This window comes from Esox lucius, chromosome 1, assembly GCF_011004845.1.
Source record: "Esox lucius isolate fEsoLuc1 chromosome 1, fEsoLuc1.pri, whole genome shotgun sequence".
Classification (NCBI taxonomy): Eukaryota; Metazoa; Chordata; class Actinopteri; order Esociformes; family Esocidae; genus Esox; species Esox lucius.
In genome coordinates this window covers 14,696,648-14,724,080 of record NC_047569.1, presented here as the reverse complement: position 1 = coordinate 14,724,080, position 27,433 = coordinate 14,696,648, and the positions used below count along the sequence as shown (strand labels likewise).

General features: G+C 41.6%; 1 protein-coding gene and 5 non-coding genes across 6 annotated transcripts; 4 read left to right on the top strand and 2 right to left on the bottom strand.

Annotated features, from left to right (window-relative positions):
* Window positions 1–1,198: 1,198 nt before the first annotated feature.
* On the top strand, window positions 1,199–21,131 carry ngef (neuronal guanine nucleotide exchange factor). Its single transcript, XM_013136892.4, has 16 exons — window positions 1,199–1,411; window positions 1,959–2,245; window positions 7,302–7,416; window positions 7,745–8,131; window positions 8,849–8,934; window positions 12,468–12,703; window positions 12,928–13,088; window positions 13,440–13,592; window positions 16,039–16,168; window positions 16,279–16,353; window positions 16,804–16,893; window positions 17,031–17,194; window positions 17,414–17,572; window positions 19,430–19,509; window positions 19,583–19,687; window positions 19,893–21,131. Exons 2-16 carry the CDS (start codon window positions 2,050–2,052, stop codon window positions 20,138–20,140), a joined length of 2,385 nt encoding a protein of 794 aa, XP_012992346.2. The 5' UTR covers window positions 1,199–1,411; window positions 1,959–2,049; the 3' UTR covers window positions 20,141–21,131.
* A 4,237-nt stretch (window positions 21,132–25,368) lies between these two features.
* Window positions 25,369–25,442, top strand: trnai-aau. The gene has a single exon. It is a non-coding gene; the product is annotated as a tRNA-Ile (tRNA).
* Window positions 25,443–25,682: 240 nt separating this feature from the next.
* trnap-ugg lies at window positions 25,683–25,754 on the bottom strand. Its single transcript has one exon. It is a non-coding gene; the product is annotated as a tRNA-Pro (tRNA).
* Window positions 25,755–26,222: 468 nt separating this feature from the next.
* On the top strand, window positions 26,223–26,294 carry trnaw-cca. Its single transcript has one exon. It is a non-coding gene; the product is annotated as a tRNA-Trp (tRNA).
* A 212-nt stretch (window positions 26,295–26,506) lies between these two features.
* trnap-cgg lies at window positions 26,507–26,578 on the bottom strand. Its single transcript has one exon. It is a non-coding gene; the product is annotated as a tRNA-Pro (tRNA).
* Window positions 26,579–26,908: 330 nt separating this feature from the next.
* trnag-ucc lies at window positions 26,909–26,980 on the top strand. Its single transcript has one exon. It is a non-coding gene; the product is annotated as a tRNA-Gly (tRNA).
* The last annotated feature ends 453 nt before the right edge of the window (window positions 26,981–27,433 follow it).

The window sequence follows — 27,433 nt, the reverse complement described above, 5'->3', positions numbered from 1 at the left end:
AAGGGAAAATGTATTAATAATTCATTAGTTAATCGGTTGTGTTTACAGTGGGGTTTATATTCCATTGGTTGCCCCTTCTGTCATAACAATGGTTTACAAATCTTGCTTCTGTAACCACCCATTCATTAAATCTAATAATAGAATTTAGCCATGTTTGAGAGAGGAATTTAAATGATATGTGGGTCAATGTGATTTTGGCGGAAAATGTTTTATCTTATCTTGTCTCGCATTTGGCAGCAGACAAGAAAGTGCAGCTCTGTTTCCACCTCATTCCACCCAATGTATCAAAAACACAGTTTAGTTTTTTCATGATATGGTTGGGTGTAACTCTATTGCACGCCTGACACAATGTCTATCTATCAGCTTAGAAACCAACCAGTTTAACAAACTGTTGATAAAAAGAGGTTAGTAAGTAAACAGCCCTACTCTAATCAGTGATCTGAGATTCCACTTTAACATCCCTCTCGGTCTCTTCTTTGTACTGTACCTCTCCTCCTCTCTTTCTATTCAAACACTGCTCAAGTCCATATTTACCTATAGGGAATGGCCTCCTCCGTCAGACCAGGAAGAGAATGTTAGATCTTATGACAACATATGTTTAGCCCTTCATCTCACTCGATCATACAAATGGTTGGGCAGTCACCACAGCTTTGTGATTCATACCCACACCCCATGCCTGTCTGAGAGGAGTCAGTAGGGCGAGTCTGACAGAGAGTGTGGAGACTAATCAATCTTTGATTGTCATGCTACCAGTGTGACGTGAGATTGTTTCTGTTATTATTATTAGAAGATCTGCGTGGCTTAATGCGCCTGTAGTCCATAATTAGATGTCAGAATCACTCCCAGTTATGCAAACGTGATTGTGGTTGGATGATTAGGACATAATGTGAGTCAAAGATGTGCATGGCTGTATTCGGTATGCGGATTCAATTAGGTTTTACCATCACTCTCTCAGCCTTCCCTCCCCTATCTTTCATGTGTTGTGTAAATGTGTTTGAGCCGCAGTCAGATTACGTGGAGGATGTTTGATGGAGCTCACTGCTTATATGGCACAGCATTGTTGTGTCTCTTTCCTTGCTTTGTGTCATAAAGGGGCTGTAACTGCAGACCGGAGACACTGAGATGGAACTTTGAACTTCCTCGGTCAGGTGACTAGGTAAGGAAGGAAGCTGTGCCCGGGTTCAGAGTGGCTGTCACCTGCCACAAGACACTGTACGCGTCGTTTGGCACCTCACTGGAGGACCTGTGGGGGACCAGGCAGGTGTGCTGATGTCCAGCATGTTGTGTGTGGAGTGACTAACCCCACACAGGAGAATACGCACCTGAGGAATACACTGAAGATCCCCAGAGGAGCGACATATCAGAAAAAAAGTGATCAGTGATGGTTGTGCTCCTGAATTCCTTAGTACAGGTGAGTGGCTTTTCTGGTTCCCAGGGCAGGGCACAGTGGGGCGGGAATGCAGGTGAGACCAGTTCAAACTCTGGAATGTCTTTTGGCATTCCATACATTATGGCGGGGGGGGGGGGGGGGGGGTCAGAGGGAGGGGAGGAAGGAAGGGAGGGGAAGGGAGGAAGGGAGGGAAAGTTAAGAAGAGCATTATAGCTTAGGGAGAGGGGGGGCTGGCTTCCATTGGCTCTGTGGCTGTGTGGGTAACTAACAACACTCCTGGCCCTCAGGCGGGGGGAGGGAAGATAGAGGGGTGGAGTGAGAGGAGGGAAGAGAGAGAGGGAGTGAGGGAGAGAGAGAGAGAGAGAGAGAGAGAGGGAGCGGGGTAAGACTAATTTGGCCTCTGTGAGCAAGTAGCTCTGCATTCACTGACCTATTTGACACAGCACACCGAGGTCTGTTTTGTGTTGCTGCTGCTGTTGTTGTGCTACTTAGCCGTGACTTGTGCTTGAAAAAGATGGATTTTCTCCTGGATTCAGGCTAACGTTTGATGGACTCTATTGTCCTGCAGCCAAACCTTACAGGGACTACCCCATCGTTCCAGATCTGAGGAGAGGGACTGGGACCGCGCAACAACCCAAGGGAACTGGCCACCGGTTGCGATGACGGCACTGTTCAGGGTCTTATGGGGTCAAAAGCAGTCAGAGCCCCAAGAGAAGAGGCCCGCTGCGCCGGTGCACCCTAGCAACCATGAGGAGGACTCGGAAGATGACGGCCGGATCATCACTCCCATTCGCAGGAACTCCCGCTTCTACCGCTCCATGAGAAAGAAGAGGCTGGCCTCGTCAGATCTCGAAAGTAAGTATAGAATAGGCCTCTTCCGAGCCCTAACCCACTCATTGTTTCTCAAAGCATCTTTGCCTTTTGAGTCACAATCCCACTTAAAAAATTACCATCTCCTTCATACAGTCAAAGCCAAGTCAATTGCTATGTAAATGTTTATAGGTACATACTATATTTGTTAATGTTTCACATCAACACTTGCCGGTAATTGTTCAAATTTCATTTAGAAATTCTAAAATCTGTTCTTATTAGCTAGTGAACTTTTCAAAATGTTTTTATGGGGGCTAGTACATCTGAAAAGGATGATGATACAAAGAAATGTCTAAGAGCATACATGCTATAGCATTTTGTAGCATATTGCAATACAATTATCACTGGATTGGTATTTCTAGGAAAATGTCCCTATCTAAAGTGTGTTTGAGATGTGTGTTATGGAGCCAAATTGGAGTCATAAAATTATTTTAGTATTATTTCCTTATGGGCAGATGTTACTCCTTCACCAAGTACAAATCCACGTATGATAGATATATTTCAACAGTGGCTTCTTTGTATTGCATTGCAGCTATAATCATCACCTATCACCTGATAATCAGCTTTAACTGAATAATTTATAACTTTATTATTGGGCCATGATTATAAAAATGTTATGCCCAATTTTATAGCAGGTTTGTGGCTCTGGGTTAGAGACTCTGGGATAGTGACTCTGGATTAGTGACTCTAGGTTTGGGTCTCTGGGTTAGGGACTCACAGATATGCTCTGCATCTATTTAACAAAAACATATTCCCATATGTGTTGAATTACATGTGAAAAAACATATGCAGGCAGTGCTGTAATTTATTGTGGATAAAAGCTTCTACTACATATTTCACCTTTTCATGTAATGTCTGATGATGATCTGAACAACATAGTAATGTTTTAATTACTTCATAGAGAGATGATTTCCTGTTAAAGCGAAAACTTCCAACATAGTTTAGATAGGAACCAATAATATAGTAACAAAGTGTACAAAAAGCCTTCTCTCATTGTATAGCATCTAGTGTTTGTAGGTTTTTATTTTGATGGTAACCATGGTGTGACCACCTTTAGTGTGCTACAATAGACTGATATTACTTAGGAAAATATCAGGTAGCATGGAATCCTAATCAATTAGTCCAATGTCTAAAGCAGTTTTAGAAAAGTCTGGGAGTATGTGTAACTTTATTGAATTCCCTAAATGATGGAGTTTAAAGATGAGTTGCTTTAAAGTAACTGGATATCTTTATATCCCATTGGACACAAGCACCCCTGACCTCTTTCAGCCAACCAGTTTGTCTGGGGACTTACTGTTGTTATTGTCAGATGTTCAACTGACAGCAGAACTGGAGCAGTTGTGCCGCATGGGCTTGGCGCTTGGCCATTCAAGGTAATGAAACCAGAGGAACTGGCTTCATTGTTTAAAAACACGTTTTGTTTTTAAAACATCTGAGTGACTCAGTCTGTAAGACCAGTATTGTTAGATACCCGGCTTTGACATCTTCCAACCTACAGGCATTCTATAGGAGAATTGCTGCCATTAAAATACACCTAAAATCTGTTTTCATGTTTTCCCAGGGAAAATATTAAAACGTTATTGTTTAGCATATGATTACATAAAGCTAACCAAAACAGCACGTATGTGAAGTTAATTCACCACTTTAAATCATGTCATAATACGAGACTTACATTTTCACCCTGTTCTTCTTTTCTCCCACAAACCAAAATCTGACTCTGACAATATCTTTGTTCATTTGGTGCACCATTCTTTGTGCGACCACATGTGCCATCTAAATGGGGAAAACATTTGTATAATGATTATGATGGAAAAGTGGTTCCCAACTTCATTTCTAAGCCGCTATATTGTTCAGTTTAGAGTACCGTTTCTTTATATCTTTGGCCACATTCCGCTCCGTCCGCAGGAAGTTGATGTCCTCGTAACGTATTTCACTAACTAGACGTATCGTTTCAATCTCTGCACTGCATCCAGTGGGTTTATCAGGTTGATAACGGTTCACTTTAAGAATAAACAAACGTTTCTGCAGTGCATTCTCATCGATGGACAGGTATTTCAGTCAGAATCCGTCGTCGATACATCCACTGATAACAACAGAGTGGCGTCCTCAACAAAATCACTCAATGAACCAATCATTGCGAGATGCCACGCTAACGTTAGCAACATTACTTCCCTCGCCACACTGTGAGAACATTCAGAGATTGTCCTCCAGTGCCTGGGTGTACGGCTCCTGGCAGGCTCCCATCTCAACTCATAACAACAGTAGACTGTAAAAAGGTAGTCTAAATAATCACTGTGACAATGTTCAAAGCCACTTTAGGGCCACTTCAGCTACCGCCATCAACACATCGCTACTGTCCCACTGGCATGGGATGCACATCTTGATGTAATCATTTGAGCAGGATTATCGGGAGGGCAGTAATGTTAGCTACAGCGTAAATTAATTATGTATGTAGACATTACTTACCCAGAGGGCAGTAATGTAAGCTGCAGTAATGTTAGCTACAGCGTTAAGTAATTGTGTATGTAGTGATTATTTACCCAGAGGGCAATAATGTTAGCTATAACGTTTATTAATCATGTATTATATTAATCTATTTCCTTAACGCTGACACCCTTCCACTCCAATCAGCTATATTGAGAGTTGTAGGAATTTACTAAAACAGGCATTTGGAAACACCCAGAATGATAAGGACAATAAAAGCTACTTAATGTTTAGAAAAAGGCATTATTTTGAAACATGATGTTTATGTGAATGAGTCTTTTAAAGACTTCTGAAAACAATCAAACCACAGGATGTAAACTGATGACATTTTCCTTTAGACCATTTAAACCTTTCTTACCACATAATTTCTACAATACTCTTACTTGGTGTTTGATAAACTTTGCCCAGGATAGATAGGCGTTCAGGGTGTGTGAGGGAAATTTATTTATACATCACTAGTTAGGTCCAGAATGTCAGGTGCCATATAAACAAGGCTAAGTCGTAAAACTTGTATAGGACCATTAAAATTAGATCAATAGAAATATTTTTCCTAAGTAAATGTCCCTATGAAAATGTGTTTTAAAACGTTGATATTGAGTCCTTTGATATTAAATTCTAGTGCAGGCCGGTTATGACTATACTTATGGGAGACATTATCTCTATTCAAGAGTTCTTTATTTATGCTTGTTGTCCAACATTTTTTTAAACTTATTAGATCCTCATGAGCTCTTCAATCAATGTTGAACTTAAAAAGTACACGACTCATTGCATGGACTGTCTAGTAAGTCGTTTTGGATGATCTTCCAGTACATGTGAGTTTTGTGGGCTGGCTATTGAATGCTCTGTTCCTGTCTGTTGCTTTGATCATGTGCTGTGAGAGCCCTTATATGTGACTGGACTGGCTTTTGAGGTGTGTGAATATGTGAACTAACTGAGTGATAAGTAGGTTTTCAGGGCAGTATGGAGTGGACACGTGGTCATAGAATACAACTTAAGAAATATTTTGGCCTGGCTGGTAGGCTACTGTATAAGAACGTGTTTGCCAATTTACTCTTCACAGTTATGCAATGAACAAAAACCCCAGCAGAGCAAAGTGCAAAGTGTGTTTCCAAGGACTATTTCCTTTTTCAATTTTACAGACACCTGGATCATCACAAAGGACTTTTATATAGTGCCCAGTATATAGAACACCAGGTGCCTTTACTTCATGTGGTCTTAGATCAACAGTGGCACTGTCCAACCTCTGTGAACTGAAGCATTTACTGAAATGAACCCATTACTATACATAAGCAATACTGCTTACAACAAGAACCATAAACATTTGGATGCAGTTGTCCCCCTAATACAGCAGGTAATCTCAGAGACTGGATGGTCCTGAAAAATACAACCCCATCTAATCCTCTTCCTCCTCCATTCCCCGCATTCCCTTAGTCCCAGGATATTAGAGCAAAGAAAAGTGGATAGATATTTAGCAAGGCCAAAGGAATGTATTCCAATTGAAGGAATGTGATATTCTCATTTAATCCCTAAAGCCTTTCATTATGAACACTGGATTTAGTTGTAAAATGTAGACTACAGCAGTCTCATCTAGAAGCTATGCAACACTGGCTCGATAAACCAACATTCTTTTCATTACCACTGGGAATTAGGTGCCTTGTAATGGATCTTATGAACTCCTGATTGGGACAGGAGTTTATCCTGAACAGGTCACATGGTCAGGAGGAACTACTAGCTTTATTCCCGTGAGTTATGATGTTTAATTATGTTCATGGTTTATGAACACGGTTATAAACATCTGCAAGCTCTGCTCTTTTTCGAAGAGTTGTTATTATGGTTCGTCTGAGTTGCCAAGCAGGAAGTTTTCACGAGTACTCTGATAGCCAACAAAAATGCAACCACCCCTGGTGTCCATTGTGTTTGTGCCTTTCAAAATATAATGTTGTTCTGTTGTTTCATTGTGTATGACAATAGTAGGCACATCAACTATCGTCCCTATCTTTAAATTGGAATCACCCAGCTCTTTATTGAGTACGTACAGCTGACTAATCGAACTTTCATTGTTTGAGTAAAACACTTAACACACCCACTTAATGCCAGTTTGCCAGATGAAAATCAAATCCCTGTGGAATGTTAGTCAGTGTTGCAGCTTCTAGGAAAACACAACACGGACCAGTTTAGCACGGGGAGGAAAACACATTTATTCACGTGTCCCTGGGTACAGTAATCTGCCTGAAACTCACAGACCCTCTCAGTCCAGCTATGGAGGCTGCCCTAGCTAGGGTAACACATTCTACAGTCTACAGAGGGATCCAGAGTCATGGCTACCTGGCAGTCTGCTCTGTCCTCAAAGGAGTCTTTGTGAGTGTGCATGTGTGTGTGTGTGTGTGTGTCTGGGATTGTGCGTGTGTACATTGGTAATATAACAAAAATATAGATAAAGATAAAGACTACTTAGGTGTTTTCATTTCCGTGTCCTTCGTGTACTGTGCCCTCTTTGACCAATCACCACTTTTCCCTTAATCCTTACTTATCCTCGCTCTACCTTTCCCTCCTCAAGGCCCTGCACGCTCTCCGAGGCCTGGCCCAGAGCCCAGCCCAGCCAGTGGGTCAGGCAACAGCTCCCTCGGTGTCCCTGTTCTCCAGAAACCTTCTCTATCACCACGGGCAAAACGGTAAGCTTCGCCCAAAACCCAGCCAAGGCTAAGTCAAACACACCCAGCCAGTCACACGCAGAAACACGCGAAAACACACTCTTCAAACTTCAAAGCAACCGGCGCGTCTTTTATGATTTGCCACTCTGTTGCGTGAAATATGATCCAAGAGAAGGACAAAACAGGACTCTACACTTTGTGCCATAGTGTATTTTGTGTCTAGAAATAGCTGTGTCTGAATGCGGGACAGTGTCAATGTATAACCCTCGTCATCTGCACTGTGAGTAGAGACATCGCTTGTTTTTTTCCACTACAGCTACTTACTACTGTTTCTTCCTTTAATGTCTAGTACGCCAACCTCTCCGCATCCACCCCATTCCGGAACTGAGTTGCCAAGCAACGGGGAGCTGAGGAGCCCACGTGCGCCTCCTAGTGGGGAGCTTTCCCCACTTTGGACTAGGAGAGGAGGAAGAGGAGGAGGAGGAGAAGGAGCGGGGTGGCAGAGTGCCGATGGTTCCCCAGCAAACGGACAGTGTGGTGGGGGCTCTTCCTCCTCCTCTTCCTCCTCCTCTGTTCCCAGGGCTCTGCCGTACAGGACGCACGGAATGCACACTGGAGACATGGAGCGCCTCTCGGAACGCACCGCTGTCGCCTGCTCCATTCAGGAGCCCAGAAGGGACACACTGTCACCAAAACCAGCGGAGGAGGTGACCGACGTAGGCGGTTTCAAACTCAGGTGAATATTGGGAAGGGGATTGTGGCGGGATTGGGACGGGGTGGGGGTGGGTGTTATGGTAGTGGGTAATGTGCAGTGTGGACAGAGAAAACACAATGCAAAAGTGATAACTGTGGTCATTTGAAATTCACTAGTGAATGTGCAGTGTGATGCAGGCAAGGTATTTCTGTGTAATGTGCTTAAGTGATTGAGCTTGCTAAAGAGGTGCTCTGTGAAATATCCATACGAGGTGAGATGGACGTGGGTGGAGAAGTGGTCATTACATTTTCCTTGACGCATTTCAACTAGTGTGCTTTTAGTATGACAGTTAACGGGAGTTGCCCGTTTTCGACACCTTCTATCAAGTATCTGCTAAATACATTTTTTTTGATGAAAATATTGACTTTGAACGTTCATGTCAGTCAACCGGATGATGGAATGTTTGTTATAGGCTGAGTGTTTGTCAGAAAAAGGATAGATGGGTCATCTGTTGACAATATTTTCTCATGTACTCTGAAGTGACTCAGGTTAATGAAAGCATATTATTTAACCAATTTGCTCTCAATTTGACTCTCAACGAACCCCAGAGGCACCAGTGTTTGATTGTCCTTGAATTATTGCGATAATGCAATATTTGGATGAATGGTGCTTTTTCACTGAAGTAATCTAAGGCTTCTCTTTGCTATTCTGTTATGTGCGATTTTCTCTTTCATTCTCTCTTTCATTTTCTCCCCTTAGGTTAGAGAGAAATGGAGAAGGGGAGGGCACAACACCGCTAAAAAAAGAACCCATCTGCCACCGCATCAACATTGTCAAGAACATCGGTGAGAAACGCGTAGCCAGTCAAACCATCAGTAACACACACGGTGGAGGGAACATCTCTTCCACCCACACCACAACCTCCAGAGCTACTGCTGCCTGCTGCTCCAACTATTCGTGTTCTTCCGTTCTACCGTACCGCCTTGGTGTCATAGATAAGACAAAACACGTATGGATGTAAATATGGGACACATATTATTATATATTGTTATGTTTGGTACAACCTTCAAGGGCGATGCTGTGTACCGTTACATTGGTTTTCTGGGGATGGTAGATAAGGATGGCCTGTGGGTGGTTAAGACACAGTATCTGACTCGAAAGGTGTTGCATTTGAATCCATGGAAAGGGACAAAAAGTTTACACTATTCACATATTGAAGATATTTACATTTTACTGACAAAACTGATGCTTTTAAGAAGAACTTAAGATAAATGATTGCATGTAAGGATTAAGGTTAAGGTTAGGCAAGTTTATTGGATAAGGTAGTAGTAGAGGTTAGGTTAACATTAAGGTTTAACATAGAGGGGAGCATGGTTTCTGGTTGATTCCTCCCCCTTAAAATACAGGAAATGAATCACATTATTTTCTGTCTGATGATGATGAACGCCAACCTGTGCAAAGACCAACAAAACCACCCATGCTTATACTGTACACACATGAATGCAATTGTGAAAACACACGCAGTTGTGTGTATATATATATATGCATTTGCATAATGCTTGGAGGACTGATTAGTGTATATTACACCTATTCAGTTTCCATAGAAATAGAAGTGAATGTGTTCACTGTTTCTTTTCCTAAATATTTTTGGTCACTCATGTGACTTTCACAATCATGGAGAAGTCAAAATGTATTAAAGACGCCATAAAGTAAACTAGTATTGTCCCATACTGACATACGTGTTGGGCTTTTACAGGTAGGTGCAGGGACAGTGAAATAGGTACAGGACTGTAAGCAATCGGTAGTGGGTTTATTAAAGAGCATGCCTTGTTTCCGTGTCCAGGTTAATTATAATTAAAAAAACTTTGTTCCAAAGTTAACACAAATTACAGTCAGACTGGATGAGACATTTATGGTCAAAACTCCGTAGTGTCCCACACAATGAAATCAGTGGGGGTACTATATATTTATAGTCCCCCCCCAATATAGATATAGATATTTATTGTATGGGCGTATGTCACGCTTGATATTTCAGACACCACTGCTTCAGATTTGCTGAAAGTTGGATGAATGTAAGGGGTCTATTGATCCACGGCATGTGGCGCTATATCTTTTCCCCTGTTTGACTCAAAGTGATGATGTGGCATACATGCTCAGGGATGAGTCTTGCAAATACACACCACTGGCACAATTTTGACTGAGCTTGGGTGAATGTGATGTTGTTGTAGAGATCTAGCATTTCAAAATAACATTGATTGGTAAATAATGTGTGGGGGAATGCTAAACAATGGCCAATTGCCTGCTAGATCAATGAATACCTCCACAGTGGATCACAAAATAATTTTTGTCATAATGAAGAACAAACCACCAAAGAACGGTCTGACAGATCAAGAACACTCTCCAGGAAGTGGGCATGGATGTGTTGGCCACTACCACACAAAAGACATCATCAACCAAACTCCACAGACTGAACTGCAGGTGCAAAAACCTTATTTAGTCACAAAAAAGAGGGTGTACTAACAAGTACCTGCCTGCAGAATATTTTGGGCAGATGTGACTAAGATTAGCATGTACCAGCAGTGTAGTAAGGGATGGAATGATCATACCAGCTCATCTTTAAGATAATGCGTTGTCATGTTTTGAGCATGTATGGCTGCCACTTGAACTTGCTCACTTGTCTTCAGTCATGATACATCTCCTGATGGCAGCTGCAACCTGAAATGTCATGCTCTTATAGACCAACAAGTTTTCTTCCAGAATTTCTTTGTATTTGCTGGATCCATTTTGCCCTCTATCTTCACTGTCCTTCCAGGCCCTGAGACACAGAAGCATCCCCATAGCATGATGCTACCAAAGCTGTACTTCACGGCAGGGATGGTGTTCTGAGCATGATGCTACCATCACCATCCTTCCCGGGTCTCAGATTCTTCCACATGCCCTCTGGAAATCTCTAGCCAAGATTTAATTAAGTGTTTTTTTTCTTCACATTTCCATGAAGTACACTTTTATAAGTCACCCAGGCTATAGTTGCATTACGCACAGTGTTCTTCCCTCTCAGTCGTGGACGACTGTAACTCCTTTAGGATGGCCATAGGTCTCATGGTGTCGACGCAGACTAATGCCCTTCTCGCCCGGAAACCTGGGCTAGACTGATTCACAGTTGTGTCATATTTCTTAATGATAGACATTACTGCGCTTTGCCAGATATTCAATACAATGGTACTGTTCTTACATCCAGCCCCTGATTGATGCCCTGGGTACCCAGTGTCCGGTGATTGCATGCAAAGGATATGAAACCAAGTATGGAGACATTATTGTCGTACATCTTTTAAATCTGCCTGAACATGTTTGGCACCCTAAAATGTGGATGATTTGTTCAAATGTGTTTTACTGAACACCCAAAGTGCTGGAATACAGAAAGAAAAGCAAAACGTTGGTCACTGTCCAAATACTTTAAGAGTTCAATGTACGTGCACACTGCTATTACATACAAACTGCTCGTAACAACGACATATCGTAACAATGACAAGTGTTACCTTAAAAAAACAAGTAGCTTTTCTTAAATATTGATCTTATATGAGAACAGAAAAGGGGCTAAGAGCGTCGTTCTGTGGGTGTAAATAAATGGGTGTCCTTTGAACTGATGCATTCGTATAATGACTAAAGAGGAAGTGCTTTTTGTGGGGGTTTAAATTTGGCACTTTCTTCCTACTGCCTCCAACTTACCTCTCTCTATTTTCAGACTCACCCTTTCTTTATATCGCTGTTTTTTATTTCTCTCTTACATAAATGTCAGTCCAAATGCCCACCTAGACGAGCTGTGAAATGTTACTGCTTATGCAACACATTCCTGCTGTTCAAAGTTCCCTTTACCTCTATAAATAACCCCCATGTTTATCAGGGTGGAAATATCTACTATGTAATCCTCTTTTGGATTAAACTGGAATAAGTGGGGGGATTGTGGGTGGGTTCTGATTAATAGGCTATATATGACAAGGGCCGGCAATTAGGTTTGGCCTCAGGTTCTGAGCCAGAATTTAAACACTACAATTTATACCCAAAATCAAAGGTATGTAACTCATATTAATACATAAAAAATTAAATGACAGAAAGTTGATAATAATTGCTTTTATCCTAAAATCCATCATTTATTTAAATATAAAAGCACCAATTTAATTATTATTTTTGTAGTAATGTATGTAATTCTTTAGTAGGACAAAATTGGTCTACGTAACATACATTATTGATATCTTAAAGAGCTGAAAACCATTAGCTTGCGAGTCATCATCCTCCTAAACGTAACCATCATGTCCTCTGTCTCATGTGGTTTTGTATTGGTTCCCTTTTCTCACCACTGTGTCACTCACTGCTCCTCCAGCTTTCCTGTACCAGGAGTACCGGGACACCTCCAAGCAGCAGGAGATTGAGCAGCGGCGGCAGCAGGATGGGTTGACCTCTGGGGTCAGTGCGGGGTCGGGAGCGACATCCCCACCGGCCCTGCAGCTGCAGCTGAGGAACAACTCCCGCTCTCTCAGCCTGTGGCAAAACCTGGAGGTCGTGCAGCAGAGTGGCCTGCTCACCCAGCTGCCCCAGCGAGAGGTCATCATACAGGAGGTGAGATGTCAAAGTTCACACTGTGGAAGGATGATGCAGCAGAGCACATGAGCGATAGAGACATAAAGATGATGCGTGCATAAAACAAAAGTTGCATTCCAAATCACTGAGTGGGCAGTTAGGTACCAGATTCATCAAGTGTGGATCAGAGAGAGAGGGGTCAAAGTAAAAACTCAACAGTGAAAGGTCAGAGAGTGTAAGCTTATCCTAACTGTATTCTACAGGCCATGTTTGAACTGGTGACCTCAGAGGCCTCCTACTACAAGAGTTTGGAATTATTAGAGACCCACTTCCTGAAGAATCCACAACTGGTCCAAACCCTCAGCCAATCAGACATGCACTTCCTGTTCTCCAACATCGAGGAGGTGATGAAGGCCAGTGAGAGGTACGAGGCGACTATAACTAGGCCTGAGCTATTTTAAGCTTTCTTGAGGTCAAAGGTAAATGTCTTGTTATACAGCTCTGGAAAAATTAAGAGACCACTGCCCCTTTTTCTTTCTTTTCCAAAAAAGTGAGGATCAGAAGAGTTTTGAGTGAGGATCAGAAGAGTTAAAATTAAGAGACCACTGCAAATTGAATGCTTCTTTCAAAACTTTCCTTTTCAACTTTTTTGGAAAGAAAAGAAAAAGGTGCTGTGGTCTTTTTATTTTTTCCGGAGCTGTATTGTAATAGTTGCACTGCAATCTTTATTCACCTATTCTTTGCTGATGATGTCTTGTAATACATCCTTCCTAAGGTTCCTGATGGACCTTGAGAACCGTATAGAAGAATCCATTCAGATCTCAGAGGTGTGTGACATCGTCTACGAACACGCCGTCAAGCACTTCCATGTCTTCATCACCTATGTAATCAACCAGGTGTACCAGGAGAAGAACTACCGACGCATTCTGTGGGTACCCCTAACACTAGTTTCTACAGCACTTCAATATGTGGTGTAAGGTCTACAGTAACAATGGTGTGGAAGTGATTAGTCTTGGTAACAATGACAAACTTTGTTTAATGCCCATCACAGATCATTACTTTAAATTCACATTTGAAAGTTCAATTAGTGCTTGTTACTTGGATTGAGTTAAATTTCCACGTGTGTTTGTCGAGAATACAGGGATAAATTGGGTAAAAGCATATATGGTTTAAACTCTATTCAGGTGGGGTGGAACCCTGGCACTTTGGATTGGTGAATTATGACTGCAAAATGTTTTAATGAAAGTCAAATCACCCAATCAACAGATATATTGAGGAATTCTTGAAAAACATATTGATGAAGATGAGCAAAAAAGACTGTATAAAATAAACGCAGATACCTCATTCTGAGCTCATGGACTACCCTCCTCAAATAATACAACAGACTGTCAATGGGATTCAAGCCTGGAGACTGGGATGGACATTGGGATTCAAGCCTGGAGTCAGGGATGGACATTGGGATTCAAGCCCGGAGTCAGGGATGGACATTGGGATTCAAGCCCGGAGTCTGGGATGGACATTGGGATTCAAGCCCGGAGTCTGGGATGGACATTGGGATTCAAGCCCAGAGTCTGGGATGGACATTGGGATTCAAATCCAGAGTCTGGGATGGACATTGGTTCACATACCGTGGTTTCCCTTTAACATTGCTGAATGTGAGTGTTTCAGCAACGTGGCAGTAGGCCATACCCTCCGAAGAGTGTTGTGGCTTGATACTTGCCAAAGCAAAAGATGACACGGATGTACAACTGTGACAATTCAGGCCGGAAGTGTTGTGGGCCTGATGAAGGTCTCTCGTGTGTTATGTCTATGCAACAGATGTTTCCATTCATCGCAGGTTCGCAGTGCCCTTTTAAGAGGCTGGAATTTCCCTTTTAGCTACCGCACTGTGTACATGGGTATAGAATAAGACAGATATCCCCGTGTGGGTGTGACAGTTGTTTGACAGTATAACTGATATAACTTTCTGCTTAACGGAAACGTGCTGAATATAATGAACCTGAGAGAACGAACCTTGAGCTGTGGCTACGGTGACAACAGAACACCTCTGCTTGGAAAAGTACTGAATTAATCTGTCCCTGATTGGATGACGCACATTTCCCCCCTCTATTTATATGCTTGTGTATGTGAGACAGCTAGCGTTTGTGTTTGTTAATGAGAAGAGAATAGTGCAAGGTTGGATGACATACAGTTTGGGTTGCCAGTCAGTGGCAGAGGGTGTGGTTGGTGGTAAGCGCTAGACGTCTGTCCCCATCATCATCACATACCTGACTTTAATATTCTTAAGCATGCCGTACTACAGGACAGACCAGAACGGATGTATCGTTGAGAGGCAATGGGAACTTAGCCAGGACCAAAACCTATCGCATTCAACCGCAGACAAAACATATGAATTTTTGAGTTTAGGTCCCTGAAATGAAACATGGTGTATAAAGAGATTTTGTGTTTGGATTGCTGAGAACAAACATATAAATGTGACATGTAACTACTTCAAATATGTTACTTAATAGATACAGGTCATAATACAATCAGTTAATTGAAATACATTCAGTAGGCCCTAATCGATGAACTTCACCTTTGATAGATCTGTTTTTTGAGTGTATGGAAAATTTGTGGGATGTTATTTTTCAGCTCATGGGACCAACACCTTACATGTTGCTGTATATTTTTGTTCATTGTACATTGATTCGAACATGTGCTCACATGTTCTATGTAATATGATTATAGCAATCATCATCATAGCATTAATCACCATAATGACATATTGAACCATGGTAACTGTTGAGTGAGTCACCTAGATTCTGGATGATGAACAGCTGTTTTGTTCTGAATTTCCCATTCATGGTTCACTACTCATTCCCAACTATATTACTTACCGGCTACACATAGCCATCGTCACACAATTTAACAATGGCGATTGTTGCAAAAACAAAAACCTTTCATTCTTATAAAACGTTTAGAAAGATGTGAGCTTGCTATTGACATCAGGTTAACACCAGACAGGGAGGCCTCTGGTGGCCAATTGGTGGCACTGCAAAGACAGGGACAATGCAGCAGACTGTTTAGTTTTTTCTGTAAGTCCCATAGTATGAATGTGATCTATGTGTGTGGACTAGCCTTGATTACTCTGTGTGGTCATTTATTTCTCTGAGTATACATTTGATGTGGGAACAGTTTCCTTTCCCATTACCTGAAGGGTTGGTAGCAGAATGCAGTAACCAATTCAGCTTCACTTTTTGAAGGTTTTTTACTGGCTGTATAGGCCTTTATGGTCAGACAAAACATATTGACTAAGTCTGTTGTCATTGGAAAATTATTTTGTTTGGTGTTGGCTGTCACTGTTGTGGTTTCAATATGCTTTTGTTTTTGTCCAGACTGGGGAACCAGCAGTTCCGTGAGGCCATGTCTCAGCTGGAGAACCAGCCTGCTGTCAGAGGCCTCTCCTTCACGTCCTTCCTCATCCTCCCCTTCCAGAGGATCACACGGCTCAAACTGTTAGTCCAGGTGAGTCGAGGAAAAGCAGGCTAAACTGAGGGGTTAGAATAACGGGGTGAACATTGTAAAAACCGCATTATAGTATCCATATTTTGGAGCCGATGTCGCTGTGTTTGCAGAACATTTTGAAGAAAGCTGAGGAGAATTCTGAGAGGGAGGCCAATGCCATCAAAGCTCACCAGCAGCTGGAGCAGGTACAAAGGGATGGGGTTGACTTGGACTTGGTCCAGAACTGGAGCTGGTCAAGTATTAGTACCCAAACCAGTTTGCAGCACCTAACCATTCTGGGAAAAATGGCAAGGCCTGAAGTGTATTAGTGGAAGTGGGGTGTTTATGATGATCATGAGCTTAGGGCATGTCATGATTTTGGGTCTTTGCAATTACCAGGTTGGTCGTATTTAGTACTGGCACTGGCATGTCTTAATATGGAATGATCATTCTTATAGTGAGTTTAGCAGCTGATGAAGAGACAACAATAGCACATGTGTAAACACAGGGTTTCACTCCAAAACGGGTTCAGCACTGACTTCCGTGTACTCCAGATTTGCATATCCTTTGCTTCCTAGTTGTTGTCTGCTAAAAACACTTTCAAATATGTGTTGGAATGTGTTTCTTATCTATGTGTTTCTTTGGGCCCCTGTCAGATTGTGAAGGAGTGCAACGAGGGTGTGAGGAAGATGAGCCGTACAGAAGAACTCATTAGCATTGAGAAAACGTTGGAGTTCAAATCTAAGGTAAGCATATCCACAGCTTATATGTGATGGCTATATTCCTTATGGCCAAATAGTGATGCTGCTGAAATGACACAAAGGTAATTGTGAATAATTGCTCATTAAACTTTAACTCTGACCTTGTGACCTTCTGGCCCCAGTCAGTGCCGGTGATCTCCCACTCACGCTGGCTGCTGAAGAAGGGGGAAGTGCAGCAGATGGGCGGGCCCAAGAGCACCAGGACCATGCGAAGCAAGAAGCTTTACCAGCCACTTTACCTGTTCCTCTTTAACAACCTGTTGCTGATCACCAAGCGCAGCTCCAGGTCAGCATGGTATCCAAAGACAGACTGGGGTCATTGGGGTTCACGGATCACATTACACACCCATATTCAGTTTGGGAATTTCTATTGCAGTACCCAAATATAATGTTATTTTGCACACAGACAAGTGTACTAATCCCAAAGTGTCCTGTGTGCTCTCATGTGGCTTTGTTTGCATGTGTGTGTGAATGTTTGTGTGTGTGTGTGTTTCATCATCATCAGTGGTGAGAAGTTCCAGGTGCTTGACTCGTGCACACGGGCCATGTTGAGGACTGAAGACCTGGATGATCAAGGCCAGATGTTGGCCTATGTGTTTAACCTAAAACTCCTGGAGAATCAGGAGGACAGGCCTGTCAGTTATATGCTAAAGACCTCCAGCATGTGAGTGACTAAGTACAAGGTGCAAGATCCATGTTTGATTCATCTTTAGCTTATTAAAAGATGGCCTCACATTCTCCTCAACAATTCTCTGGTACAACATTTATTGGAATTTATTGACTCAGTGATGGTCAACTTGCAAAGGAGTGCCAAACCATAATGCCACCTTCTCCATCCTTTATGGTTGGTATTAGGTTCTTCTGTTCTAAGACAATGTTTATTTTTCTCCAATAATGGCCTATGGCAATTTTATCAAACACCCCACATTTGTCCAGAGCATATTGTTCCTATAGTTCTGGTTTTTACCCCGGTGTGGTCTGGCGAACATATATTTAGTGTAATTTTTTTAAAGACAAGTTTATGTTTTTTCTGACCTTCCATGTAGGCCAATTTTTTCTGACGGTTGACCCATGTACTTCTACATTGATTGTGGCAAGATGCCTTGTGGTAGATCTCTTGATGGTAACCTGGGGTTCTTAGAGACTTCTGTCAGCTGTTGGGCTGAATTTGCTGGAACTACCTCTCCTGTGTAGATCGCCAGTGGTCTGGAGTTGTTATTGTAGAGGATCCTTTGTAGAAGATGATCCTTCGGACAATGAAATGATGCACTTTGAATTGCTCTGTCTTTTGATCTTGTCATTATGTGTTACCACACACCGATATGGTTACAACTAAACCAGACCAGGTTTTGAATCTTTATGGAAGGCTGGCCTGTCCCAAGTTACTCTTTAATCATTTCCTAATCATTTCCACCTCTTTTGATGCAACTGATTCAAATTTTAGCCCTGTTATGTTATGGTTAATCTAGGAGTCTGCTAACATTTTCTGCATAAGGCAAATACATTTCTGTTTATTTTCATTGCATAAAATGTAGTCACGTTTAATTAGTTTTATTTCATGTGTTAAAGTGGGTTACCTTTATCAATTCATGTGGTTAGAATTTAGCTCATATACATGTGTCCAAATATGTAAAAAAACGACATGTGTACTTACCTTTTTGCTTGAATATTATTCAAAATGTGGGCTTTGAAATTTCGCAGTTATAATGATGTAACAGTATTGTCATTCCATTTTGGTTGTGAATTGGCTTTACCGTTAAGAAATTACTACACTATTAGTAGATTGTTCTCCTATTTCTGGGAATGTTTGGAAAATATTTTTTCTGTACACTTCCAAATGAATTCCATTGCGCCTCTCAGCAGTTACCTCAGTGAAGATAGATGAGTCCCTTACACTGACATCTGTGCATGCCCAGCCATGACACCCCCTCTACCATATTTCACAGATGAGGTGGATCTTGGACACTTTATTTTTCTCTGCATTTACCTTTTACCATTATTCTGTTAATCTTTGTTTCATTGACTCATGAGACATTTTACAAGAACCCTGCAGGTTCATTTAAGCAATTATTAGCTAAATGCAACCAGAACATCCTCTTTTTGAAGCTTGCTAGTGGTTTTCCTATGCAGTGTCACCTCTGTAGTTCTGCTAATACAGTTTTCTGTGGGTGTTAGTGGCTCACACATGCGTTGCCACTTCCTGCAGAGAGTTCCTGTCGGACAGTTGTTGCTTTCCTTTTATCATTATGATGAGTTTCCTTCTGTATTCCAATGAAAAGCTCTTCTTTACAAGGCTGTTTTGTGATTTCTGAGCTAAACAAGGCTTTTCATCTTTTGAATGATTTGAACAACTTTTTTTTTGGGTCAGTGTAAGATTTTTGCTAGGTTTCAAATGCTTCACTGTCCTATTAATTACAGAGGGGACTACATATACCCACACACACGGCGTACACTTTCTGTTTCTCATTGGTCCAGATTAAATCTTAACAATCTCCATGTGTGTCGGTATGTTTCGCTCCAGGAGTGATAAGCTGCGTTGGATATGTGCCCTTACGCCAAATCGCCGCACGCGGTTTATGTCCACCAGCACCCACCAACCAGGTCAGACATACACGCAGATGGCACCCTATTCACAGCTCAATGTTTATGTACCAAACTGATTGTGTGTGGTCAGACTCTCCCCAGGTGCAGTGCATTCAGTCATACTCGTCTCAGGAGCCAGATGAGCTGTCCATAGAGATGGCCGATGTGCTGAACATCCTGGAGAGGACGGACGATGGTGAGACAACAGATCTAGCGGGTCACTTCACTAGGAGGCTAACCACTTTGTGTGTCAGAGGTTTCACCTAGCCACTGGGCAGCAATTATTTTGTCGTTGCTAGCTCTTTGGGGTTTATAGACTAGGTACCTATTGAAGCACTTAGTGACTTACTGCTGATGATAAATGTCATTGTTGTTTAATCTGCCTTTGGCTTCTCCCTCAGGCTGGATGATGGGCGAGAGGCTCCATGATGGAGAGAGGGGTTGGTTCCCCTGTCGGGTGGTAGAGGAGATCCAGAACCAGGAGGTGCGAGCCCAGAATATTAGGGAGTGTCAGAGAATCCACCTAGCCCAGGGAGGGGGCACTGCTTCAGGGGCCAGATTGGGCTCCAGGGGTGGGAGGCGTACCCCGAAAACCCCCAAAGTCTCCAACTTCTTTGGTACCTGGAGTGACCAGTCAGAGGAAGTGTAAAGCACATTACATTTACCCTTTAAGTGATTACTGGGAACCCCCTGGCAGCCATCTTTACTGGACTAAATGGATCAAACCCTGTGTTGATGGTTTGCCCAACTCAGGTGGTTTAAATGCGCCAGGGTTTAGGTTCCCAGGCTCCCCTAATTGGTCCTAAGATCAAAGCACTTATAAACAAACAAACTTTCTTCCATAACACCAAACACTGCATGTCTTACACAATGACATTCCAGAAGAAAGAATGATTCAGCACTAACAGTGAAACGGCACAGGAAGGCTAAGAAGGAATTGGAGCTACGCAAGTGTTAGTAGAACTGAGGCAATGAGTGGGAGAATAGCATGTGAATACATCGTGAACACGCCTCATTTGCATGGATGTGTTTTGTTCTTTCACTTTTGAAGTGCTTTTTTTTACAGAGAATCACAACTCCCAGAACTGGCTTGATGATCCACCCTTTTGTTTAGAGCCACTCCTCTTTTGAAAAAAGAACAGGGTTTAACAACAGGTCAACAGGCATGGACTGGAAATTGACTATGAATGTCTCATTTAACTCTAAATAGAACAATGACATAACGGCTCAATATTGGGCAGGAGGTTCATAAATGGACAAGATGAGCACTACAGAATAACAGGCTTTAAATAAACACTGGACATGTGTTAAGGGGGCCAGTCCTCAAGCAAGTACCGACACGCCACACACACGCACACACACACACAAGCACACACACACGTACACAAGGAATTCCTGCACAACCAGTCCAACGCCAAAACCCCTGCACACACACCCGGTCCTAAAGAGTCAGCAAAGAATGTAAGAGCACACTGACAGCACTGGATGGCATTGATATGGGTGTGTGTGTATGATGAGTTTATGTATACTGGAAACCTTGAATGTTTAATAGGTGATGAAATAATAATTACTCAATAATTGTCATTTCATTTTGTAAGATGTAATTTATTGTTAATAAAACAAAATCAAATTCAAATGGACCTATTTTGTTAAAATTGTGTCATATAATTCATTTGTTTCATATCTGAATCAATTACTGGTAATCAAAGGATATGAACCTGCCTACCCTGAATGCTGATTGGCTGATATATGAGACATTATACGTCATTTTACTGTACTAATTAACTGCGTTGGTAACCGCTGTTTATAAGCGCAAGAAGCATCTCGGGGGGTTTGTTATATACTGGCAGTATTCCATGGCTAAGCACTGTGTCCAGGCACTTTGCAATGCGTTGTGTCTAAGAACAGCTGTTAGCTGTGGTATATTAACCATATACCACACCCCCTAGTGCCTGGTTGCTTACATATACCAACATCTAGTATTAATTCTACCTGCTGTATTACCAGTTAGAACCTTGTCTCAGTGATAGAATATTTAAAATATTAGACCAATGTTAGGTCATCCTTCTTTTTAATTTCTCAGACTAGTCCGATAACTCACCATTACTATTAATAAATTAAGTTTACGAATGATAACGTTGATGATAAACTACCTGTAAATGCATCCGATTAGTTGGTTATCGTGAAGGACTGTATGATACAATTCCTTCACTAGCTTAAGAAAAGCCATCCGATTAATGACATGCCTGGACCTCGTAGAAACATCACCCTGGAGCAAAGGATTTACAAAACTGCATAATTGTGCTATAAATCATTTTGAATCTAACTTTAAACATAGTCAATAGCAATTTCTTAACTGAATATTTGGAGGATTACATTTACAGAAACCATCTAGGTGAACACTTCATTCAGTAGTGAAAGTGCTCAAAGTAGTAATATGTTTTCAGATGGGTTACGTTGTGAATGTATATGGAGCTTTTGAGTAAACAACAGACTATACTTTCAGTCCTTTCAGCTAATTCGTCGTTTTTTTAGCATGTGAGAATGCGTGCATGTAACTTGTTTGCTAGATCATTATTGTTCACATTGATCACAACATAGCCAAGCTATAAAACTGGAAAAAAGATACATATTCATTGTAACATATCAAACTTGTGTATCTGCTCTCTGAACTTCCGCAAGGCAGGGCTGATCAGCTGAGAAAACACTGCATTAGTCTGCTGTAATTCTTCAGTGATACAGCTTTCTGCATTCTATAAATTGCAATTACCATTGTGGAATGCACCACCCACTGTGTCTAGTTATTGTTGGTTATCTGGTACAACAAGTTGCAACTATTAATTTAACAGTTTTAAGAATGCATTCTCAGAGTTAGCTTTTTTACAACTGGATATACATATGTGTGCTAGCAAGCGAATAGCTATTCACTTTAGGTATATGAGCACACCAGCTGACATGAGGTGAAATTGCTACAGTGGATGGAACGACTGCCCAAGGTCTCCAGTCAGAGGGAGATGACTCACAGACATAAAAGACTCGTCTGTGGGGAACATGCAGGGATGGTGTGCATAAATCCTTGTCATTATGTTACATTATGGTTCAGACTGACTGCTATGGGTGAGTGTGTTTCGAGTTAAATATACTGTCTGTTTCTGAAGAGTGTTGGGGGCAGAAACACCCCTGACCATGACTCCAGTGGTTGCAAGTCTGAAAACATGAGCTTTTCCTTAACCTAACTTTGTCCCTAGGACTGTAATACTTAACCTTAATTCTATCTTAACCTTTCATTGGTAGCAACTCTAGAGTAGGAATCATTGTTTAGGTGGGTTTCTTTTAAGAATAAAATCAGAGAACAGTGCTTTCAGATTGGCTATGACTTTGCCTCTCTTAGTTGAGCCTTTTATAAACCACATGGTGACGGTAAGCCCTGTCCTCCTCATGTTGACAGTTATAAAGGTATCCTGTCTTAACAAATTACTTAGTAAGGAGATATGAATGGGGAGAAAGAATCTGACACAGTCTCAATACATCAGCGAGAAAATCCCTCATGAAACTGTCCAAGTCACTGCCCCGGCCCCCTTTGGGATTTCTTTAAACCACAGATTAGAACAGCAAGAATAATAGCCCATGTTATCCAGTGCATTGATGACTTTACCTAAGCCTAGAGTACCTAAGACTACAGTAACACCTGCAACTGCAGCTTGAGTGAGGAAACTCTGACCTCCAGTGCTGTGATAGTGTCACTGCATTTCGTAAGGTGCTGTTCCAGAACAGCCTTTTGTCTGGAGTGTGATTCTAAGAGCTTGCCCAATGATCGAGAGAAGCATGTGTGGGGCTGGAAGAAGCCTAAAAAAATCTATGTGGAGAATCATGCACAGGCTTCCACATATTTGGAGATCCCCGCAGAACTATAGTCTGGATTAGGAAAGATGATCCGCAACCACTACATTGAATGTATTCAGTGCATACAGCCACACCTGTGGAACATGTTAAGATCTTGCCTAAGGGAGGTCTAAATACAACCTACTAAGTGTATAGGAAAGTCAAGTGTAGGAAAGGTGTGTATTTCTGTCTCAATCTCAAGCCCTAAGTGCTTTAGTAGAAGTAGTGCCTTGGACTGCCAGAGCAGCCAACTCGTTCTCATCCGGCCATTTGCTTTCTATTTTAGACGCTGTTGTAAATAGCCCTTCGCTTACTCACTTATCTCAAAACAGCTAACAGCGTTTACTGTGTGTATTGGTGTGTGCGTTAGGGAGTGTGTTACTTTGAGAGCACTAACTGTAGGTTTGGTCAGCATTTTCTGGGGTTTGTGTGAGTGTTGGATGGCTTCAGAGGGATCTTTTCTTAAAAGATTCAGCAGGAACAGGTGGTATGGGTTGGTATGGGTTGTTAGACATATAGGTTACTGGTGTGTGTACTTTCTGGTACCAAAAGTAATTCAATTATTTAACACACAAGATCAATGTGACCAAGATAACAGCTTGCATTTGCCTGGACATTTCATTATTAGACCTTTTGACATTTCAATTTGAAAGAATAATTTCAACACTGCACTATCCCTATATATGTACATTAATGTTACTAACAAATGAAACTGATTTCTGGGCTCCCATTTTAATGTAATTCTTTCGAGAAATTACTACATGGAGATTTCATGCTGCTAGCTTGATTGTGCAATTAACTAAACACAAATAGCGTCAATAATTGCTACAAAAACAAAACTACTCAGGAAGCAGGCTCATTCAATCCATTGGCGAAAGGTTTCCAACACCGAAGTTCTAAGAGGTTTTTTTCTGACACCTCTTAATCAAACCAAATGAGGTAGGGAGTCTGGAAAAACAGCCTACGTATTGTTAATCTGACCTTTACTTTGAGGTGGTTCCTTTACCTCTGTGGCAAAACTGGCCACGTAACTATTTTATTTTATTTTCTTCAAGGAGTGCATGCAAAGAATAGGTTATCAACCACCCGCAAGTATGAAAAACATACAGTGAAAACTAATTTCTAACGTTTTGAATTTAGAATAGTTCTGTGCTTATTCTGTTCCCAGGTTGGAACAGGGGTTGAAATAAATTAGTGGTCATGTTGGAGAACTTGATGAAGCAGCAATGGTTATTACAGAGAGTACTAGAGTGTGATAGGCAGGCCAAACTTCTCTATTAGAGAACATATGAGGGCGATGATCAAACACATGAAGTCTAGCTTCCACATCCCCTTCATCATAATTAACCTATTATTTTGAGTACATGAACCATTTTGTTAAAATGAGGAGTCTTTATGTTAAAATTACTAAGTTTAAATGAGGTGTCTTTACGTTAAAATAACTAATTAGCTTTCTAACCATTCTGTCTTCTTTTATTTTCCTCTCATCCTCTTAGCCATTCCACTGCGGAGGTCAGCCTGCTGTTTGGTTATGTATTGGACACCCTCCACAGCTGTCACATTCTGGTTCTCCAGCGCGTGCCCGACATCGCCTCCCGCGTTGGGTGGGAGACTACTCTGATTGAGTGACGCTAAAGCACTTTGCCATTTCTTCGTCACCTGTGGATTCCAGTGGGACTTCCAGAGAACAGAAAGGATGGACGGGCAGGAGCAGAGCTACGTAGAGGCTGCGAAACGGCGTTGTTTCCGGCACCGCCCAAGTGCAGCGGGACAGTTTTAGAGCTGTGCAGGTGGTGAAAAGATGCAAGGCAAGATTCCTGAAGACGGGAGGAGCCTTAGAGAAGAAATCTTGTTAATCAAAGGACATCATTCTAATGTAGCTTAAATGGTGTTCCCTTATCAAATAGATGGCAAAAGGGTCTGACCAATAAACATTAAATATATGTAATAGACATTTTAATCGACTTCTAAGCACTATACAGTCTGTGTATGCATGGCCGGTTAGCTCAGTTGGTTAGAGCGTCGTGCTAATAACGCGAAGGTCGCGGGTTCGATACCCGTACTGGCCACACCTTTTGTATTGGTTTCTCTTTCGACCGTAATCGAAGAACATTTAATTGTCTGTTTTGTTGGATGAACGAACAATTCACGGACATTGCAAACCTCTACCCAGATTATTATAAACGGATTTTACACATTCTATCAAATCAACGTATAATTCAGTCAAGATATCTCAATTGAAACTATTGATGAAATATTAAAAATTTTGTTTCACGTAGAATTTGCATAGGAAAGAGAAAGCAAAAACTGGGCTCGTCCGGGATTTGAACCCGGGACCTCTCGCACCCAAAGCGAGAATCATACCCCTAGACCAACGAGCCACAATAACATGCGTCCATATACCAGTTTATGAATCACTACTACAGTGTGTTTCCTTGCATTTATTATGTATAGATTGAACACTGTCAAACAACCTAGTTGTTTAACTAACGCCGTTATTCAACTCGGTCTCAACGTACCAATTGTATCACTGCAACTCTGCTTATCTACAATGACCAAGAGCTTCAGGAATCTGGCATCACTGGAAATGCAACCCGTTTTCAAGCAGCATTTATAGGATTAAGCTCAAGTCAAACACCCGAAAGTGAGACTCAACTACTGCACTTCAGGGTACATGCGCATTATTCTCTTATTCTGAACCATACATTTAAAAAAACGCCAATCCTTGGATAACATAATAAATAGCTGTGTTTTGTAACATGCAAAGGACAAAATATCAATATGAACATATTTGTGTTCCATGTGCACCAATATATTTTTAGTAGAGACATTGGTGCAAACACTTTTAGGACCTCGTGGCGCAACGGTAGCGCGTCTGACTCCAGATCAGAAGGTTGCGTGTTCAAATCACGTCGGGGTCAAGCATTTTGTCTAGGCTACTATTTAGATATGACGTTTCCGCAGCGAAACCCCGCAGATTTGTCACGTAAGACACGGTAAATATTTCATAAAATGATTACGAACCAGATTTTGAAGATGTGGATACACGTATTGCTCCCTGACATCCGAACGCATGCTTTATACTACACGACATAATATTGGCTTACTTCCACACTAAGCGACAATAAAGAACGGGCTCGTCCGGGATTTGAACCCGGGACCTCTCGCACCCTAAGCGAGAATCATACCCCTAGACCAACGAGCCATACGTCAGCGGCACAACGAGTTGATTTAAAAAAGATGCAATCCAAATGTTATTTCGTGTTTTTATGTTCATAGAAATTAGTTTTACCAATGTTGAGAGATCAGAAGGGTGTACTACTCACCCGAGCTACCTCCACATGTTGTTAAATGAGCTAGCTTCACATAAGGCTACACGGGTGGGAATACGTATTGCTGCATATGCAAAGGAAAACATCTATTCTGATATTCCTAGCACCTTCCATTTAATAAATGGATTTAATAAAACCAAAAAACGATGGCGCATTCAGGGTTGTGATGCAGAATAATGGTGGCATATAGCGTTCAGAACTAAGCGTTGGTGGTATAGTGGTGAGCATAGCTGCCTTCCAAGCAGTTGACCCGGGTTCGATTCCCGGCCAACGCAAATTGTTTTGCTTATGAAGTTTATTTTAAACCTTTAAATGTCTATATGAAATCCCCTTAATGTCAGTGAGGGGTTATTAAAATATTTTATATTTGTTATTGTAAACAAATTATGTAATATTTGCTATTTCCTTGCTAACGTACGGTCACTGGCGAATAAGATGGATGAAATACGACAGAGAATCATCTCACAAAAATGTATATTGATTGCAGCGTCATGAATTTCATGGAAATGTGGCTTGACAACAACATAACTGACAACGCAATTGAGCTGGATGGCCGAGATGTTTCAGAGTGGATCGGATTGAAATTGATTCCAGTAAGACTAGAGGTGGTGGACTGTGCATTTATGTAAACCAAACACTAACTTAACCAGGAGCTCAACTAATCTGGAATACCTGATGATTAGATGTAGGCCTTTTTACTTGCATTTGGAGTTTACATCTATTGTTGT

Bases quoted from the DNA above. Each gene is read 5' to 3' on its own strand.
- ngef (XM_013136892.4), top strand. From the start codon at position 2,050: ATGACGGCACTGTTCAGGGTCTTATGGGGTCAAAAGCAGTCAGAGCCC. The intron at 8,132-8,848 runs GTGAATATTGGG...TTCTCCCCTTAG, and splicing joins GTAGGCGGTTTCAAACTCAG to GTTAGAGAGAAATGGAGAAG. The intron at 13,089-13,439 runs GTACGAGGCGAC...ATCCTTCCTAAG, and splicing joins GTGATGAAGGCCAGTGAGAG to GTTCCTGATGGACCTTGAGA.